Here is a 19,640-nt window from a genome sequence, read left to right as displayed (position 1 = left end):
TCTGACAAAGAATCTATGCTATGCTTGAAGAGGGGCTGATGCACTAGCTCAGACAACCATCTCTGCTGGATCAGGGTTCTACAGAGAAGGAGATCACATTCCTCTTAGCCATGGTAACATACGTAGGACATTACTGGGCATGGAATAAAGGATGAAGAATAAAAAGGTGCACTTTGTTTCAGAAGCCTGAACAACATGGAACTAAATTGGTCACCTGGAGTCTGAATGAGGGCTGGGGTGTGTGCACGCAAACAGCAGTCAAAAGCGCACCCCCCCACACACCCGCCCCCATTATCTGCTATGTTCCTGGACTGCCCTTGTCACAAATCATTTGATGAGCCCCAGCATGGTACTGTTGCTCTCCTGCTTCTTGTAACTGTTTCCCCACCAAAGCACAGGGACACTCCAAAGCATAGGCCCATTTGCAGAACTAATGTAGTATCAGATAAGTCTCTGAGGTAAATACATTTTTGCAGGATCCACAGGAATTACTAAAAACAACACAAAGAAAAACTGCAGGAGAACAAAATGCAAAAGCGACAAAGAACTGCTACTTGCCAGCCATATATGGATGACGAAAGAAAGACTAAAAAAAAACCATCCCTCAAGGTCAGGGTTGAGACACAAGTAGCACCATGGTGGAAGCTTGCAGTGCCAAGACACATGCTATATCTGTTCTGTGGATAAATAAAGGAATTCAGTCTCCAGCACTATCAGGCTAACATTCCTTTAATAAGCACAAAGGAAGAAAAGTCCATTTTGTTAAGAAACTATCATTTATAAAGTCTTGTTTTTAAAGTGTTTCAAAAATTGAGCATTAAATCCTTTTCATATTGTTCAGCTCGCATTGGAAAAGACTTTCACGCTGCAGAAGGTCAGAGAGTTCCATTACTAGTATGCATACATATATATTTATTTGGGTTGAGAGGAAGCCCTGTAGGCTACCCTCAACAACCAACCACAGAACTCCCTGGGAAACCACAGGATTATCAAAACTGCAGGAAACTGAAAAATTTTATATAAAAATATTTTCAAAAACAAAACAAAAGTTGGTTCGTGAACACTCCCATGATTTTGATTAAAAACAAATATGGTTCATTTGAATGTTACTTTTATTGATGGTCCCAGTCCGGCTTCAATTTTTCCTCCCACCTGCAATTAAATCATAGTGATCATTCTTGCGCCATCAGCTTTCTCCCCTTACTAATTGGGGTAGAGTCCTCTAAATGAAAACACAGTCCAGGGTCTCAGAATACTCTGAGAAAATTTAATTTAACTCAAACATGAGAAATACACTGAGAAAATGAAAATATTTCTGAACTGCCTTAATTACTGACAAGAGCTCATCTTTCCAAGACTGTGGAAATCATTTACTTCAATTTAGGAAAAATAAAAAGACTGCACACTTAACGTTACTGAACCACAAACCAGAAGAGTCCTGCATTTCTTATCACGAAGGTCAGCCAGCCAAAAGGAATAAACAACTGAGTATTAAGATTTCTGCATCTACTAAACAGATCCATTAAAGTGGATTTATCTGCACCATTTCCCTTAAATTGCAATCATGCCTTACTTTGTTGCAATTTTCTGTATTTTGTGAAAGAAATTATGTTACTAGTAGCTTAATCTTTCATTTTAGGTGGCATAGTAACAGTAGATCATGAAATACATATTGAGCTATGCCTACTCACCCCCTAGTTTCAAAGTGTCTAATGTCAGTAGCCCACCTAGATTTTTTGTGGGACAAATATGCAAATTAGTTGCATCTTTATGAAAGAGTGAAAGCAATCAGAATTACTTAATGCTCCTTTTCACCATACATGCTGGTCAAAACCAAACCATTGGTGCATTTCCATACAGTGCTAACATTTTCTCTCATACAAGCTTCTTCAAGACTGTTGAGCAATAGGATGCATTCTGCATTCTAAAGCATAAAAAATATTTGTATCACCTGATGTGTTTCTACCTTGTTTTGGTTCACAAGTGTCCAAAATATATAGGTTAAAAATGTGAAAAATAATGGCACCATCATGGTAATCACCCACTGAACATCAGTAAATGTGTGGAGCAATTTACTCACTAGTTATCATAAACATTTTTTGATTTAAATCTTTGATCCCAGCAAAGATTTAATGGCAGAGCCTTGGTCTTATTACTAAAAATTTCATAACATCACAAAAAAAAAAATCTACATTTTAGTAGTATACCTATTACCATAATTGTAAAAACATAAAACATACAGCATACTAGTGTAATTATCAGTATAAATAACTTGAAATGAACAAAATATAGTTTGTGTTTAATTACTATTTCATGAACCTTTTCAATGAACCTCGCAGTCAGTGTGAAATAACGAGATTCTACAGTATATGTTTAAATTTGTATTTGAACTCTTTAGGGGCACAGATCTTGTCTTATGCACATATCACTATGCCAATATTAAATTAATGCAGGGATTTTCAAGGCATTTTAACTGGAGTTGGGTGTCTTCTTTGCAAATTCTAGCATGCATCAGCACACCTTTAGTTCTATATACTTTAAACAGTTGGTACAAATACTGATGGGACCGGACCACACGATAAAGCCATTCACTCAGAGTAACTCTTTGGCTGATGGAGATAAAGCAGTGAGGGAGAGTGTACTTTATCCTTACTTTTTCCTGTGGTACACAAGCCAGAAGACACTGTGCTTATATTGTATAGCTAGATACTGTGATAAAGATCTATACTGGAGAGATCCCACAATATTTTTTTCCAACATTTCTATGTCCAGGTACGTGTTTCATCATTCAGAAAGTACATCTCATGAGAGTGCAATTCTTCTCCAAAACACATTAAAAGGCCCTTACTATTACTTTTCCATGTGGTCCACACTACGAAAAGTTTGGGAACTTCTGCAATAAAGCAAATGTATACATGGGAAAAATTTCAATCCACACATTCAGTATTCCTCTAGCCTCAGCCCACTGTTGAAGTTTTAATACGTTGTAATACGTCGCTCAGGCGTGTGAAAATTCCACACCAGAGCAGCATAGTTAAGCCAACCTAAGTCCCCATGTACACAGTGCTAGGTAGAGGGAAGAATTCTTCTGGCAACTGGACTTCTGCCTCTCGGGGAACTGGATTATCTACATCGATGGGAGAATCCCTCCTGCTGGTGTAGGTCGATCGTAGAAGATCTCCCAGTCGATCGTGATCTCCAGCGTAGTGTGGCTGCAGCTAAGGAAGACTCCCTGCGTACTCCGGCCCCACACCGCTCCCCGAAGCGGCCATCGCAGCGTCGCGGCCCAGGGGTCTCTCGCCGTGCACTACTCCTACCTGCAAGTACCACCCCAGGAGCTCCCACTGGCTGGGAGAGCTGCGAGGGCAGTGCTTGCAGAAAGGGGCAGTGCGCAGAGCGCTGTGCCACCCCCCGGGGAGCGGTGTGCGGCCGGGGTAGGCAGGGAACCTGCCTTAGTCCTGCTATGGCCGCCGCTGAGCGGGAGCTGCCGGAGGTAAGTGGTGCCCAGAGGGAGGCCGCATCCCAACCCTCATCCCTGAGCTCCTTCCGGAGCTAGCACCCCATACCCTGTCCTGCACCCCGAACCCCCTCCTGTACCCCAAGCCCCACCCTGAGCCCTCTCCCAGAGCCAGCAGCCCAAATCCCGTCCTGCACCCCAAGCCCCAGCCCTGATCCCCCTCCCAGAGCCAGCACCCCATATCCCCTCCTGCACGCCAACACCGTGCCCCAGCCCAGAGCCCCTTTCCAGAACTTGCACCCTGTACCCCAACCCCTAGCTCCCTCCTGGAGCCAGCATCCCATAGCCCCTTCTGTACCCTGAACCCCCTCTTGCACCCCAAGCCCCAGCCCTGACCTCCTTATCAGAGCCAGCACCCTGTACCCCAACACTGTTCCCCAGCCCAAAACCGCTTTTTAGAGCCCTCATCCTGCATCCCCTCCTGCATCCCAACTCCCTGCTCAGCTCAGCCCCTCCCACACTGTCAACCCCAGCTCAGAGCCCGCACCCCAACCCCCTGCCCCAGTCCAGTGAAAGTGAGTGAGGGTGGGGGAGAGTGAATGACAGGGGAGTGATGGAGTGAGCGGGGCGGGGCTTTGTGGAAAGGGCAGGGCCTCGGGGAAGGGGCAGGGTAGATCCTGGGTTGCCCTTAGATACAAAAAGTGATCTTGGGCGTAAAAAGGTTGGAGACCACTGATTTACACTGAAGTGCTACAGTGGTGCAGCTGTGCTGCCATAATGTTTTAAGTGTAGTCAAGCCCTAAGAAACTCTTAAAAAACAAACAAAAAACAAAAAACAAAACTCAGACTTATTCTGAACTCAATGTTTTCCATAGTCTCATACTGCTGCATAATTAAGTTCCCACGTTGGCATTAAAAATTTATCCAAGCATCACCAGTAATTTATCCATATTTACAGAATTTCTACTATCACACTGATGTAGAAGAAAAACTCAGTTTTAAGAACTTTACATTTAACTCCTTTGTTAAAACAATCTGTATCTTAAAATTACGCTCACACAAAAACAAATGAAGATAAATCAGAGATACTGTAAACATTAAATAAAGATAATATTATAGTTAATCACAGGCTACGCAAGCGAAACTTGCGTTTTTAAAATCAGTATTGACCAGTATTGCATTTTTTTTTTTAAATTCCAATTGATACCTTTTACTAGGAGAGAGCACATGTGTGATAAAGCATACCAAAACATGAGAATAATACCCTCTTTGTGTTCAATGACCACAAAATATATTATATCAGAATTCTTCTGGTTACTATTATGAAATCCTGCAAATGATGTGCTAATATGGACCTCATACCTGCACAAGTCCTCACTTCAGTGTCATTCCGTGTGGGTGCAAGATCCAAACTACTGCAACTGTTTATGGGCTCAGAACCAGAGAAAACTGTTTCGTAAGGTATATGAAAGGTTACAGAACAAACTACTTTATGGACATCATAAATTACCATTCGTATGGTTAAAGCATGTATGTCCAGTATCTCAGATTTGCATACTGTACTGCATAAGATTATTAAAGAGTACAATCGTTAGCATTGTACAGACATAATATTGGGTTTTTTTTATTTTGTGGGTGCTCTCCATTGGCTGATGTGAGTGGGTTGCTCTTCCCAGCTATTGTGGAGGTTAAAGGGCATAAGAACAGCCATACTGGGTCAGGCCAAAGGTCCATCTAGCCCAGTATCCTGCCTTCTGACAGTGGCCAATGCCAGGTGCCCCAGAGGGAATGGACACAACAGGTAATCCATCCCGTCGCCCATTCCCATCTTCTGGAAAACAGAGGCTAGGGACACCATCCCTGCCCATCCTGGCTAATAGTCATTGATGGACCTATCCTCCATGAATTTATCTAGTGTTTTTTTTTAACCTTGTTATTGTCTTGGCCTTCTCAACATCCTCTGGTTGAGAGCCTACTGCAAACTTTCTGCACTGAAATGCATTTTTTTCTCAGAACTCATGGCAAGGAAGCAGCATACAATCCAGTAATTAATTTCATCACATTTATTAAAATAGCTTTATTACAAAGAATTGTTATAACCAAAAATGAACCCTGTAAATTATCACTGATCTTAACGCGTATACGTGTGAGGCAGAGAGAGAGAAAAACTTCTGCACGACAATTCAGATGCAGTTATCTTCCACAACCAAATGTCTGGTTCCAGCTTTCATATAGTTCCAGATCCTTTGAAGACACACTGGGTCGCACAGTTTTGAAAGCACTGTCAAAGTCAAGAAAAGAAATAGGCCGAACTTGTTCGGGTGTGATGGTTGCAATGTCCATGGACTGAAGGCTACGGATAGGACCTAAAGAAGCTTCTCGACAGAGCTGTGTCATGTCTGCCCCAGAAAATCCATCAGATTTTTTAACTATGAGCTCAACTTCCTCTTCTCTTAGACAGCAGTGCTCCTTTGACATCAGACGAGTTACAATCTGCTTCCTAGCTGAAGCTTCAGGAAGAGGGATGTACAGCCTTTTTACCAGTCTTCTTCGGGCAGCCTCATCGATTTCTTGCGGACGATTTGTTGCTCCCACCACTAGAATACGGTCTTCAGACGAGGTTGTTGCTCCATCCAACTGGACTAAAAATTCAGTTTTTATTCTTCTAGAAGATTCATGTTCCCCATCTCCACGCTGAGACAAGAGAGAATCGATTTCATCAATGAAAATCACAGCTGGCTGCTGACATCGTGCCACAGTGAACAGTGCACGGACCATCTTTTCCCCCTCACCTACCCACTTGGAGGTCAGCGAAGAGGCACTAATGCTAAAAAAAGTAGCTCCTGATTGACACGCAATGCACTTGCCTATAAGAGTCTTGCCTGTCCCAGGAGGGCCAAAGAGAAGAATTCCTTTGGGAGGACCACGTAACCCTGTAAAGATGTCTGGTCTCAGCATAGGCCAGACTACTATCTCCTTTATAGTTGCTTTAGCAAAGTCTACTCCAGCAATGTCATCCCAGTTCACTGGAGGTCCATGGTCCATGATCTCGTGCATAATAAGTTCAATCATTTTTGGTTCTATGTTCTTCAAACGTTCATCCACTGGAAATGAAGACTCTGTTGGTCCAGCGCCATAAGGTTTATACTGCGGCCCTCCATTTTCATTCCCATCTTGTCTTGGCACCGGAGGGACAAATTTTCCAAATGGACCCCGAGACCTTCCAGCTCCCAAAGATTTTTTAATACCACCATAGGATGAGACTGGTGTGCGTTGAGGCTGATTGTGATATTTCTTTTGCTGGTCTACCCAGAGCTGTTCTTTTGCAGTTTTAAAACCATTGCTCTCCTCACTCCCATTTCCACTCCCTACAAAATTCTTGGCTTCTGTACTAGTGGAGGGCTTGGAAGAAGCAAGGCTAGAAGAAGTTGTATTGCTGCTTTCATCACTGGAGCTATAAAATGTTTTCCTTTTCCCTGGATTTCCAGACCCTGCCGGAAGACAGGAGTGATTAGAAAAAGACAAATTCTGTCTAATCTCAAAATGACTTGGGGGTTTCACAGAACCGCCACTTGCTGCTTTGTTGTTTCCAGATAATGGACTTGCACAGAAACCTGTATTAGGCAGTTCATTTAAAGAGGCAGAGGAGGCAGGAAGTATATCTGTAGTTTTGGTCACAGAAGGCACACTACTTTGAAGACATTTCAAAGACGAGAGACTCTCAAGAATATCTGGTCCCTGACTTATACATTTTGATGAGCTAGCCCAGAGATCGGTATCTACAGCACTGCTGCACACATTGAGTTTAGGCAGACCTGGAGTAACAGAGGCACTGACCTCCTTATCAACTACCACAAAGGCATCTGCTGGTGCCATCAGAGAGCTCTGGAACTTTTTGCCAGCTTGCATCAACTCTTGAACACTCTTTAATTCAAACACATTACTTGTTGTCAAGGAGGACTGCCACTTGTCACTGTCATTTTGCTGACATCTTGCCAAAGTCAAAATGTTTTCAGCATAGTTATTCAAGCCAGTCTCTGCGTTGTCAGAGTCAATAATGGCAGAGTATTTCTCTGCATATTTTTTGAACAGGTTGGTAGCACAGACCTGGGAGATCTCAGAGTTTGCCCATGCATACTGAATGTGCAGAATCTGTGCACGGTATCCATCTGCCTTCTGTCCTGGTGTACAGGTGTCAGAGGTAATAGCAAAGTAATTCTTCTGCCATTCACTCAGGTGTACAGCACTAGAGACCGGTGTCTGCATGATCTATGCTGAAACAAATAGAAAGATTTAGCATTAAGATACAAAGAAAAAAGTTAATTTCAGCAGCTACTTAATTATATTTTTGCTATCTTCTCCCTTCTAAATCCATAAATGTATAGTTAATTAATTGCTAACTATTTTAAGTCAGAGGGATAGTCAGCAGACTATGTATGACACTTAGCTGGGCTGCATACTTTACCATTCCTACAAAACAGGAACATTTATGGCACAAAACCATAAGGATCCAGGCTTTTCTCTCTCTCCTTTCAGACTGTTCCTTATAACAGGTCTCCCTGGGAGAGGGGTTAAGAGGAGAACTGCAGGGTAACAGATGGCCAGATGAGGTGGACTAACTAAACACAAGTCAGCAATAGTTAACCCTTATTGGAGAGAAGTCTATAGAGTATTACTTAAGACAAGTATTTAGTTGCCAGAATGAAGAATCTGTTACTATGACCCTAGTAGAAATGACGAATACACATAAAGTTTGTGGGTTGGAGGGGCGGGGGAAGAGATTGGAAAGCTCAGGGCGGAGTTAGTATAGGGTTTTTGTGATTTTTTTTAAATGAAAATTAAGAGCATGTGTTACTTGATAGCAAATGCTAGAGTACCTTCCAATAATTCACCTTTTTAGATTAAAACTTCCCATTGCTTTGTTTCTGTCCACCAGTGAACTTTTTAGGTTTAGAAATCCCTTTAGAAATCAGCTATTTTTTATTTAAAATTGAGGATGCACTTCTTTTTACAGAGCTACAGCAAACGGGGCTGAAAAGTATGAAAGATGAAATATGGCCTGGAATGAGCTTTTCACTAAGTTTGGAAAAATATACATACATACATTATATTTGATTGACTTTCAAAGTTATTGTCTCTTTGAAGTCTGCTTATCAGGCACATGCAATGCTAATTTTGGTAAAGCCTAGACTTAATGGTATAAGTACAGGCACATACACATGCTCAATTTGGGAAATCCACAATTATCTCAAAAGACTTTATAAAGAGCTCTTATCCTGCACCAGTCAACTCTCTTCTTCCAGTTCTTCAGTCTCCTCACAAACTGTGTTTGTTTCAGTGTGTTATAGTTCCAAACTGATCAGGTTCTAGTTCTTTGGCCTCAGAGTGCATTGTGACTTTCAGTAAATTTAAATCGATGACTATGGAGTAGAAATTCAGTATGCTTATAACTGAGCATTTAATCTGGGCTCCAGAACCTGTGTCACTGGTAATGATACACAAGATCGAAATAGTCCATCCTGAGTCTCACATCCTAGCCTGAGTTTGCAAACCTGCCATTTAGAGAGAAAAAAAATTATTTGCAAACCCAGCACATCCAGATTAGAAATCAGTGAGACACAATGAATATGGAACCCCACAATGCAATTTTCACAATCTTTCAGGGTAAAGCCCATACAACGCTCTTAAATTTACAATATAAATGAGATTAGAACACTGGTGATACACATCACAAACAACATAATTCACAAATATAACTACATTACTTAAAATTAGCTGCAAGCAATTTGCTTCCTACGCCTAACAGAACAAACAGCACATTTAGAGATAGGATGCCATCCGTAGGTCAGATTACACATCAGACACTTCTTACTAAGTGAATACACATTTCAGGAACATTTCATAAAGTGCAATAGGTTACAACCAGTGTGCCTGTAGTTCAGTGGTGGAAATTCATACTGTAAATTCAGTTATTGCAAGGTACATGCTCACATAGAGTTTCTTCATAAAGCTGCTCAAGAGATTGCATCCTGTACTACACATGAAGTCCCAATTTTAAAATAAAGCTCATTTTTTGTTTCCATGATTCCAAGGAAAATATCTTAAATTTTGAACCAGATGGAAAAGTGAACAGAGAAGTATGTCAAATTAATAACAAAGTACTCATGTAGCAAGTATGCTTGCAGTTTCACTACCCAGGGGCTAGACTCACTGATTGTCAAATTGACCACGCCTATTTTATTAACCTGCAGGCATTTAGAGAGCGGTATGAAATTAACAGAAAGGTCCAACAAGTTCAGTATTTGACAATCAGTATACTTTCAGGAAACAAAGGCCTTTGTTCAAGACTACCTCCCAATTTTATCTAGCCAATACACTGAACAACAGTTTGCAGGTATTAGAACTAAATCCACTTTCAAATTGTAGTCCCCCCACCCTACGAAAAAGCTAAAACACGAACTTTAAAGAGCTTCTGATGAAGCTTTCTAATAGACATCTAAACTCGAAAAAGTATTTCCCGATATACTGCTACTGACTCTGTTCCAGGATGTAGTTTTATCTAGATATTAACAATCTTTATAGAAGTACATTTAATAAAGCAACAATAATAAATCCATGACATGCACCATTTCACTTTAAATGATTAATTAAAGCTGTTCACCCTCAGCAAACCCAAAGATATGCAATTACCTGACAACCTCACACTGCATGCCATCTTATCCCTCTAGTCACATACCAATACATACTCATTTTCAGGATGGCACCATAAATGCCAACTCTCAGACATCAGTCTGTAGGGAAGAAAATTGGAACAAAATGCCCAGAATCCCTAATTATTGCTTCACGTTTAAAATGTCACAATTATCAAGATAAATTGGAATCTTTAAAACTGCATTAGGTAATCACAGAAGGGTCCCTCACCAATTGGGGCCTGATCCTGCAAACATTCTCATGCTTACCTAGAAGCAGCTGAACAGTGCCACTGACTTCAATGTGATTCTTCATATGCTTGAAGTACATGGGTAAATGCTTACAGGACTTGGGGCCAAGCCTCTTGATTAGATCCTCTGATCCTATTGTAAGTCAGTAAAACCAGAAGATAACAGCTATTACTAACCAAGATGTACACAACTTTTTTTTTTAAATGGGGGGGGGGAGTTGAAATAATCAAGTAATAGCTGTTTGATATCACTTTGATGAATATTTTTGTACTATGACTCGATCTGTCAACTTCCAATAAAGTGAGACAAGCCATTTCAGTTCTAAACTCACTGTTTCCTTTTATTACTCTGCAAACTGTACGGGAGCGGCGGCGGCAGCGGGGATGTCTACACCCATAGAAAAGCCCAGAGGAAGAAATTTAGGGGCTTGGCAAACCATGTGGGCTGGGCCCCACCTCTCCCCATTTCACCCGAGCTAGATATGGGGGCACTAAGCCCAGGGCCCTCGTGCACCCTTGCCTATTGCATGCGTACTTCCCTTGGGGAGCTGCTGCCTGGTCTCACCTGTGCAATCCAAACAGCTTCCCACGGGCAGCGTGTACACACGGGGGGAGGGGGTTGAACCGATTTGAGTAAGGGGCTGGCGCAGCACGTTTCAGCCCACTGCTGCCCCCCGCCCTCACACCCCCCCCGCAACAAGGTCCCAGGGCGCAGCGCAGGCGCCACTGAGCGCTCGCGTGCGGACCTCGGGCGCGCGCAGCAGGCTCTGCGCGGGCGGGGCGGATCGGTGTCAGTCACCCCCTGGGGCCGCGCGTCCCCCCGAAACTTTCGCCCCACGCGGCTACGAACCCTCTCCCCCGCGCGCTCCACGCTCGTCCCGCGGGCTCCAATCCCGCCCTACTTTAGCCAATCAACCAACCAGCTCCGCGCCAGAGAGCGCGGACGGGGGGGAGGGGAGACGCGCAGCCAATCAGAATCCGGGGGGCGGACGGAGCGGGTAAAAAAGACGTGGGGAAGTGAGCGCGCGCCGCCTTCAGTGGGTCTGGGATACCTCACAGAAAGCCCCGCCGTGACGGCGCTCCCATTGGTCGTGCCAACAGCGCTGCCTTCCAATAGGAGCAGGATCCGTGCCGCGCGGGGGGTCGGATACCCAACAGGCGCCACTCGGGGCGGGCTCAGCCTGGGCGTTGGGGGCGGGGGCGAGCGTTTTTCATCACGGTAATGCGTCTGTTCGCGAGGCCCGGGCGGGGGGGGGGGGAGGGGAGGGGTTGTTGTTCCCCCCCCAATGGAGCCAACCCCTCCCCCCCCCCCGCCCGCCTGCTTCTTGCACGGGGGCGCGTCTCCGCATCACCCTCTCCCCTCCCCTCCTTGCCAGCTGCTGCGTGCCCCTGGGCCGCTCTCCTTCCTGCCCCACTCGGCCCCTGCTGTGTACTGCCCCCATCCCCGCACTGCTAGCCGCCACAGGTTTAAAAATCAAGACGTGTCTCCACCCCCTCTCCCCGCAATGGTGCAATGGGGTTAGAAAATCAATGATTTAAAAATGGATTCTTTGCCTTCTGAGTGCTTAAATTTTTACTGTTTAACTCGGGTCACCTTTTTCATGCTTCACAACCAGGAGGAGCCCCGGGGCATCAAGAAAACCCCGCAAACCCAGATCCACAAAGCGATTTCAGTTCTCAACTCCCAGATCCACAAAGGGATTTCAGTTCCTGCCCGCCCATGGAAGTTAGGAACTGAAATCCCTTTATGAAGCTGGGCCTGAATATTTTAAGACTTAACATGGTAAAACTTTTAGTGTGCTTGGGACCGTCATCATGTGCTCCACAAGATTCTTGACCACATGAGCCCATATGAATTTTGGAAAAGCTTGCAACTAGGGCTGTCCATTAATCACAGTTAACTCACCTGATTAACTCAAAAAATTAATCACGATTAAAAAAATGAATCCCTGTTTTAATCGCACTGTTAAACAATAGAATACCAATTGAAATTTATTAGATATTTTGGATGTTTTTCTACATTTTCATATATATTGTATTCTGTGTTGTAACTAGAAAAGGAGTACTTGTGGCACCTTAGAGACTAACCAATTTATTTGAGCATAAGCTTTTGTGAGCTACAGCTCACTTCATCGGATGCATACTGTGGAAACTGGTATGCATCCAATGAAGTGAGCTGTAGCTCACGAAAGCTTATGCTCAAATAAATTGGTTAGTCTCTAAGGTGCCACAAGTACTCCTTTTCTTTTTGCGAATACAGACTAACACGGCTGTTACTCTGAAACCTGTGTTGTAACTGAAATCAAAGTGCATATTATTTTTATTACAAATATTTGCCCTGTAAAAATGATAAAGAAATAGTATTTTTCAGTTCACCTCATACAAGTACTGTAATGCAATCTCTTACAAATTGTGCAACTTACAAATGTAAAATTTTTTGTTGTTACACGCCTGCACTCAAAAACCGAACAATATAAAACTTCAGCGCCTACAAGTCCACTCAGTCCTCCTTGTTCAGCCAAAGTAAGCAAGTTAGTTTACATTTACAGGAGATAATGCTGCCCCCTTCTTATTTATAATGTCACCAGAAAGCGAGAACAGGCATTTGCATGGAACTTTTGTAGCCGGCATTGCAAGGTATTTACGTGCCAGATATGTTAAACATTCGTATGCTCCTTCATGCTGCAGCCATGCTGATGACACTCGGATGATGACCCAGCACATGTTGTTCATTTTAAGAACACTTTCACTGCAGATTTCACAAAATGCAAAGAAGTTACCATTGTGAGATTTCTAAAGATAGGTGCAGCACTCGACCCAAAGTTTCAGAATCTGAAGTGCCTTCCAAAATCTGAGAGGGATGAGGTGTGGAGCATGCTTTCAGAAGTTTTAAAAGAGCAACACACTGACGCAGAAACTTCAGAACCTGAACCCCCAAATAATAAAATAAACCTGCTGGTGACATCTGATTGAGGGCTTGTCTACACTTACCGGGGGATCGACAAATGGCGATTGACGCATTGGCGGACCCGCTAAATCCACTGCAGATCGCTCTCCTGTCATCTCCTGTACTCCACCGGATCAAGAAGGGTAAGGGGGAGTCGACAGGAGAGCATCTCCTGTCGACATCATGTAATGTGGACCCCGTGGTAAGCAAATCTAAGCTATGTTAATTTGAGTTATGCTATTCACGTAATTCAAATTGTGTAGCTTAGATCGAGTTTCCCCTGTAGTGTAGAAAAGGCCTCAGATAATGAAAATGCGTCAGTCGACACTGCTTTGGATAGTTATTGAGCAGAACCCGTCATCAGCATGGATGCATGTCCCCTGGAATGGTGGTTGAAGCATGAAGGGACATATGAATCTTTAGTGCATCTGGCATGTAAATATCTTGTGATGCTGGCTACAATAGTGCCATGAGAATGCCTGTTCTCACTTTCAGATGATATTGTAAACAAGAAGCAGGCACCATTATCTCCTGCAAATGTAAACAAACTTCTTTGTCTGAGTGATTGGCTGAACAAGAAGTAGGACTGAGTGGACTTGCAGGCTCTAAAATTTTACATTGTTTTATTTTTGAATGCTGGTTTTTTTGTACATAATTCGACATTTGTAAGTTCAACTTTCATGATAAAGAGATTGCTGTACAGTACTTGTATTGGGTGAATTGAAAAATACTATTTCTTTTTTTATGGTGCAAATATAAAGTGAGCACTGCACTGTGTTGTAATTGAAATCAATATATTTGAAAATGTAGAAAACATTCAAAATATTTAAATGGTATTCTATTATTGTTTAACTGTGCGGTTAATCACATGATGAATTGCATTAATTTTTTTCATTGCTTGACAGCCCTACATTCAACCAATCCTGCCACTTTATTTGAGAAGGAAGTCTTCTCATTTCAGGCAACAAAGAGATCATCCTTGTAGAAGACACATGCCCTGATCCTGCAAGTTTTTCCACGTGGCCCAGCTTCCAGGCTTAGGGCTAATGTAAAGGGCTGAGAGTGTGCATATATTTTAATAATTCTGCTTTGAGCCTCAGCTTCTTTTATATTAAGACAAAAGCCAAACACTTAAGGGAACAGTTATGGGAATGTAAATAAATATCCAAGTGGTCTCACAGTTCATGTAAATAAATGTACAAAAATAAAATATTTCATTACACATTCTATTTAAGAGCTTCTATGAACTGTGAGAATATTTAAATTAGAAATGGACAATGCTGAATTTCAATTTTTTTTCAAACAAAGGGACTTTTTTTCAAAAACAAAAAAAAACATTTCCCATTTCCAACTTGTTGTACTTTAAATATCTATGTTGCCTTAACTGTTCACGTCCCTCATTTAAACGGTAATATTCCTGTACACATTCATTTTGGCCAGAGTTTTCAGATAGCATTTTCTTGGGTACAATGTTCTGTCCACAATTACTTTTGCCTTGAATTTAATAAATGCAGTCATTTAAGTCACTCATGTGAGGTGCACCACAGTATTTAATTTTCTGTGGGCAACACTTCTTACATTGATTGGTGGGTTTTTGTTATTCCTTATGCCACCATTACTCTACAGCAGCCAGGGCTTAAATTCTCAATGATTATTTCCCAGAAGCCTGGGCCCTCCCCCCATTTGGGGCTCCATGCTTTAGCCCTGCAGGGGGAAGGGAACACCAAGGCTCATGGCTTTAGCCCTGGCACCTCCCATGGGGCTGAAGCCCCAAGCCCCAGCATGTGCTGTGGGGCTGAGGCACTGGAGGTCCAGCTAGTTTGAAAATATTTACTGGAGCTAGGGTTGCCAACGTTCTAATTACACAAAACTGAACACCCTTGCCCTGCCCCCTGCTCCACCCCACCCCCAATACCCCTTTTCTGCCCCGAGGCCCCACCACCCGCTCACGCCATCCCTCCGCCCTCCGTCGTTCGCTCTCCTCCCACCGTCACTTTCACTGGGCTGGGGCAAAGGTTAGGGATGCGGGAGGGGGTGCAGGCTCCAGGAGGGAATTTGGGTGTGGGAGGGGGGCTCAGGGCTGGGGCTGGGGCACAGGAGGGGGTTTGGGGTGTGGGCTCTGGTCGGGCGGCGCTTACCTCAGGTAGGTCCCGGAAGCGGCCAGCATGTCCCTGCGGCCCCTAGGCAGAGCTGCCTGTGCCCACAGGCGCCGCTTCTGCAGCTCCCATTGGCCACGGTTCCCAGCCAATGGGCGCTGCAGAGCCAGAGTTTGGGGTGGGGGCAGCGCATGGAGCCCCTGTGGCCACCCCTGCACCTAGGAGTTGGACATTGTCAAGGTTCCTTCCCAACTCTGAACTCTAGGGTACAGATGTGGGGACCTGCATGAAAACCTCCTAAGCTTACTTTTACCAGCTTAGGTTAAAACTTTCCCAAGGTACAAACTATTTTACCTTTTGCCCTTGGACTTTCGCTGCCACCATCAAACGTCTAACACCGGTATTATTATTATTAGGAAAGAGTTCGTTTGGAAACGTCTTTCCCCCTAAAATCCTCCCAAATCTTACCCCCTTTTTTCTGGGGAAGGTTTGATAAAAATGCTCACCAATTTGCATAGGTGACCACAGACCCAAACCCTTGGATCTTAAGAACAATGAAAAAAGCATTCAGTTTCTTAAAAGAATAATTTTAATAGAAGAAAAAGTAAAAAAGAATCACCTCTGTAAAATCAGGATGGTAAATACCTTACAGGGTAATTAGATTGAAAACATAGAGAATCCCTCTCGGCAAAACCTTAAGTTACAAAAAGACACAAAAACAGGAATATCCATTCCTTTCAGCACAGCTTATTTTCTCGGCCATTTAAACAAACAGAATCTAACGCATATCTAGCTAGATTACTTACTAAGGTCTAAGACTCCATTCCTGTTCTGTCCCCGGCAAAAGCATCACACAGACAGACCCAGACCCTTTGTTTCTCCCCACCTCCAGCTTTGAAAGTATCTTGTCTCCTCATTGGTCATTGTGGTCAGGTGCCAGCGAGGTTGTCCTAGCTTCTTAACCCTTTACAGGTGAAAGGGTTTTTCCTCTGGCCAGGAGGGATTTTAAAGGTGTTTACCCTTCCCTTTATATTTATGACAGACATGCTGGCTGCTTCCAGCAGCCACGCGGAGCCAGGGCAGGCAGGGAGCCTGCCTTAGCTCTGCTGTGCCGCAAGCTGGACTTTTACCGGCCTGGTCAGCGGTTCTGACCGGAGTTGCCAGGGTCCCTTTTCAACCTGGCTTTCCAGTCAAAAACCGGATGCCTGGCAACCCTAACTGGAGCTCCGCTAACAGCAGCAGTTCCCAAACTTTATTGGTTCACATACCACCTTCTTACAAATTTCTCCTTTTTGTGCACATTTATTTTAGGCCTAAATAGATATAAGTATTTACTGACTCATAGTTTAAAAAAAAAAGTTTTGAATTTGACTGGTGGACAGGTGCCTGGGGAAAATTAGATGCGAAGGCAGTTTGGCTGGCGGAGTCTGGGTAGGAGGGTTAGAGGACGTGAGGTTAAGAGTGGGTTGGGAATTCTTAGACAAAAGATTTTTTTCCTCAGAATATGCTGACGTGTCAAAGCCAAAATATTTAATTGGAATGTACTAGTTTTGGCAAAACTTTCATTGGGAAAGGTTTCTCGGGTGGAATTTCTGGTCATAACCAGAGACAGAGAAAGTCCCACTCCAGACTAGTTGAGTGGTCTAGATCTCTAGTCTGCCCGAGTCAGACCAGGGACTTGAACCCAGATCTCCCACATCCCAATAACTAGTTTATTGGCAGTGGGAGTTTTGGGTTTTTGTGAAAAGCTTCAAAAGGTCCCACTTTCATCCTCATGCAGAATGGGCTAATTCTCAGAATCTCAGTTTTGCAAGATAGGAAAACTTGTTTCCCGTTGTGACAGCTCCCAGGGTACACTCTAGGCTGGACATGGCCGTTCAACAGACCCTTCTCCTCACGTATCTCTCCTCATAACATCAGTGAATACTTGAAGAACATTGAACTAAGGTAAGTGGTCCCAGGCTGAAAGGATATCCAGCCTGTAAATTAAGAACTGTGAACTGCCTGCAGCATCTGGTGGCATGAGAAAGCTGTTTGCTTCAAATCTTTCTGAGCTTGGTAAAGTTTAGGAATTAGATTGTGGTTATAGCTGTTTATTTCTTTAGCGGTCCCCAGGTGGCTGGCCGGAGCAGCTGCGGTCCCGGCACCCCCCCACCCACCTCAGCAGTGGCCCCTCCGGATGGTCCCCCCAGCAGTGGTCCCCTATGCCTGCCCAAGATTTAGTCATGGGTATTTTTAGTAAAAGTCATGGACAGGTCATGTGCAATAAACAAAAATTCATAGCCTGTGACCTGTCCATGACTTTTACTAAAAATACCCATGACTAAATCGTAGCCTTACCTATCACTTAACATCTAGCTTTCTCTAGTTAATAAACTTGTTTTATTGTTTTATCTAAACCAATGCATTTTGGTTCAAGTGTTTGGGCAATCTCTACTCAGGTTAACAAAGGCTGGTGCATAATCATTTCCTTTGACGAAATAACAGACTATTAATGAGCTTGCCTTGTTGACTAGTGTGCTGGACAGTACACGACACATATTTCTCAGGGTGCAAGGCTAGGACTAAGAATTTGCTGGTGTCACCCTGTATGTAGTTCATTAGTGGCTGGGAAAGCATTCTTATAACTTTGCTGGGAGTGATTTTACATGCTAATGGCTGTGCGAGAGCAGAGCCTGGAAAAGTTGCTTTTTCACTAGCAAAGCAGTGTAACAGGAACCCTGGGCTGGAGAGTCCAGCTTGTACCCTGGGGAATGTCACACCCACATAGCTCTACTGAGACCAGATTGAGGATAGGGCTTCTGGCTGGCATTCAAAGGGGTTTGGTGGTGAGTGTGTGTGTAAAATGGTAGAGAGAGGCCTCTGGTGGGCATGCACAAAAGGGCCGAGGCGTCAGAGGGAATGGGTCGAGAGGTGGGGGAGTCTTGGCTAGAAGTGGGGGGGGGGGACTTTACTTAGGGCCCAGGCAACTTCAGCTCCCAATTCACCCTAGTTCCAAGGCTTCAGGTTGCCAATTCCCTCTGAATCAGAAAGCTCTGCCAGTCCCACTGCAGCCTCTGTCTTCCTAATCAACTCCTTCATCTAGGTTAAAGTATTCCACGAGCCTCCTACCTGGGGCTGTGCTATGATTGAAGCAGGCTTCCCCAACCCTCCAGGTTCCAGTTGTATTTCATAGACCTTTCCTTGGTCCTTGACTCACTTCTTCCCCTTTGTTCCAGGGCTGGACACCATAGTCTCCTTTATGGGGTTTTGGTATGACTCAGGCAGGCTTCCCCAGCCCACCAATCTCCCTTCTGGTTTTGGTTCCCATTCCAGGGAGCCACTCTCCTGTAATTCTCCTCTCAAGGCTGCCTGCCCTCTCTCTCTACCTGGGAGTCACCTAACAGCTAGGATTTATCATGTTAGATGTAGCTATCTGATTAACACCGACCATCCCGCAGCTAGTCTGCTGCTCCCTTGAACACCTGCTTCCTCAAAGAGGCCCTATTTATGGAATAAGGGTTGGCTGGCCCAGGTCCCACTACCCTTAGAAGGGAACAACCATGCTGTTACAGTGTACCACTTCCAGCAAATTCATGTACCACTGTTTGGGAACCTCTGATCTATAGCATTTTCAACTGTCCTACGCTATTTTATGCATTGTAGCTGTAGCTGTGTCGGTCCCAGGATATTAGAGAGACAAGGTGGGTGAAGTAATATTTCTACTCTGTTTTAGTGATAGTGGGACAAATTTTGCTGCTGTTTACATCTTGTAACTCGATTACCTTCAGATTTCCCCCTCAATTACACTTAGTTGATTTCACTGCAGTTGCTGCTCAGACCAGAATTTGGCCTACTGGGTATAATACCATCTCTAGCTTGCAGGATTACAGGAATCAGTAGAAGATCAACATGTGGCTCTACATTTTTCAAAATGGTAACTACACCTATGCCCAGAGATGGATGCAAATTCATGAAAAGCCTGTTTATTGTCAGGATTTTTCAGAGTGGTCTGAGAAAAGAGAGAGGATCCTATGGGAACTATGATTTGCAAGTTAACACCTCTAAAGAAAATATGGAGTCAAATTCATTGCTGCTGAAAATAGGTGCATTGACTTCAGTAGAGCTGCTGCTGCTTAAGGAAGTTGGAAACCCTTAAACTTTTGATGGTACATATAAAATGGAGAAGGCTGGGTTAATAACAAAAGTAGACAATACAAA

The 19,640-nt window shown here is 43.8% G+C and overlaps 1 protein-coding gene across 11 annotated transcripts; it reads right to left on the bottom strand.

The window, feature by feature from the left end:
• Positions 1-5,505: 5,505 nt before the first annotated feature.
• Positions 5,506-11,447, bottom strand: FIGNL1 (fidgetin like 1). 11 transcript variants are annotated; one of them, XM_043540451.1, is made up of 4 exons: positions 11,248-11,447; positions 10,417-10,530; positions 10,148-10,248; positions 5,506-7,731 (listed from the first exon to the last, which is right to left on the bottom strand). In XM_043540451.1, the coding sequence occupies exon 4, from the start codon at positions 7,721-7,723 to the stop codon at positions 5,651-5,653; it is 2,073 nt and encodes a 690-aa protein (XP_043396386.1). In that variant the 5' UTR covers positions 7,724-7,731; positions 10,148-10,248; positions 10,417-10,530; positions 11,248-11,447; the 3' UTR covers positions 5,506-5,650. The 11 variants fall into 11 exon arrangements, with proteins under 11 accessions (XP_043396386.1, XP_043396388.1, XP_043396385.1 ...); XM_043540453.1 differs by having other exon boundaries at positions 5,506-7,726; positions 11,248-11,392; XM_043540450.1 differs by having other exon boundaries at positions 10,963-11,299.
• Positions 11,448-19,640: the final 8,193 nt, after the last annotated feature.

The sequence above is a fragment of the Chelonia mydas genome, chromosome 2, assembly GCF_015237465.2.
Source record: "Chelonia mydas isolate rCheMyd1 chromosome 2, rCheMyd1.pri.v2, whole genome shotgun sequence".
NCBI classification, from domain to species: domain Eukaryota; kingdom Metazoa; phylum Chordata; order Testudines; family Cheloniidae; genus Chelonia; species Chelonia mydas.
This window is presented reverse-complemented; position numbering and strand designations above follow the sequence as displayed.

Excerpts from the sequence above, each read along its gene's own strand:
- FIGNL1 (XM_043540451.1), bottom strand. The coding sequence starts at position 7,723 with ATGCAGACACCGGTCTCTAGTGCTGTACACCTGAGTGAATGGCAGAAG.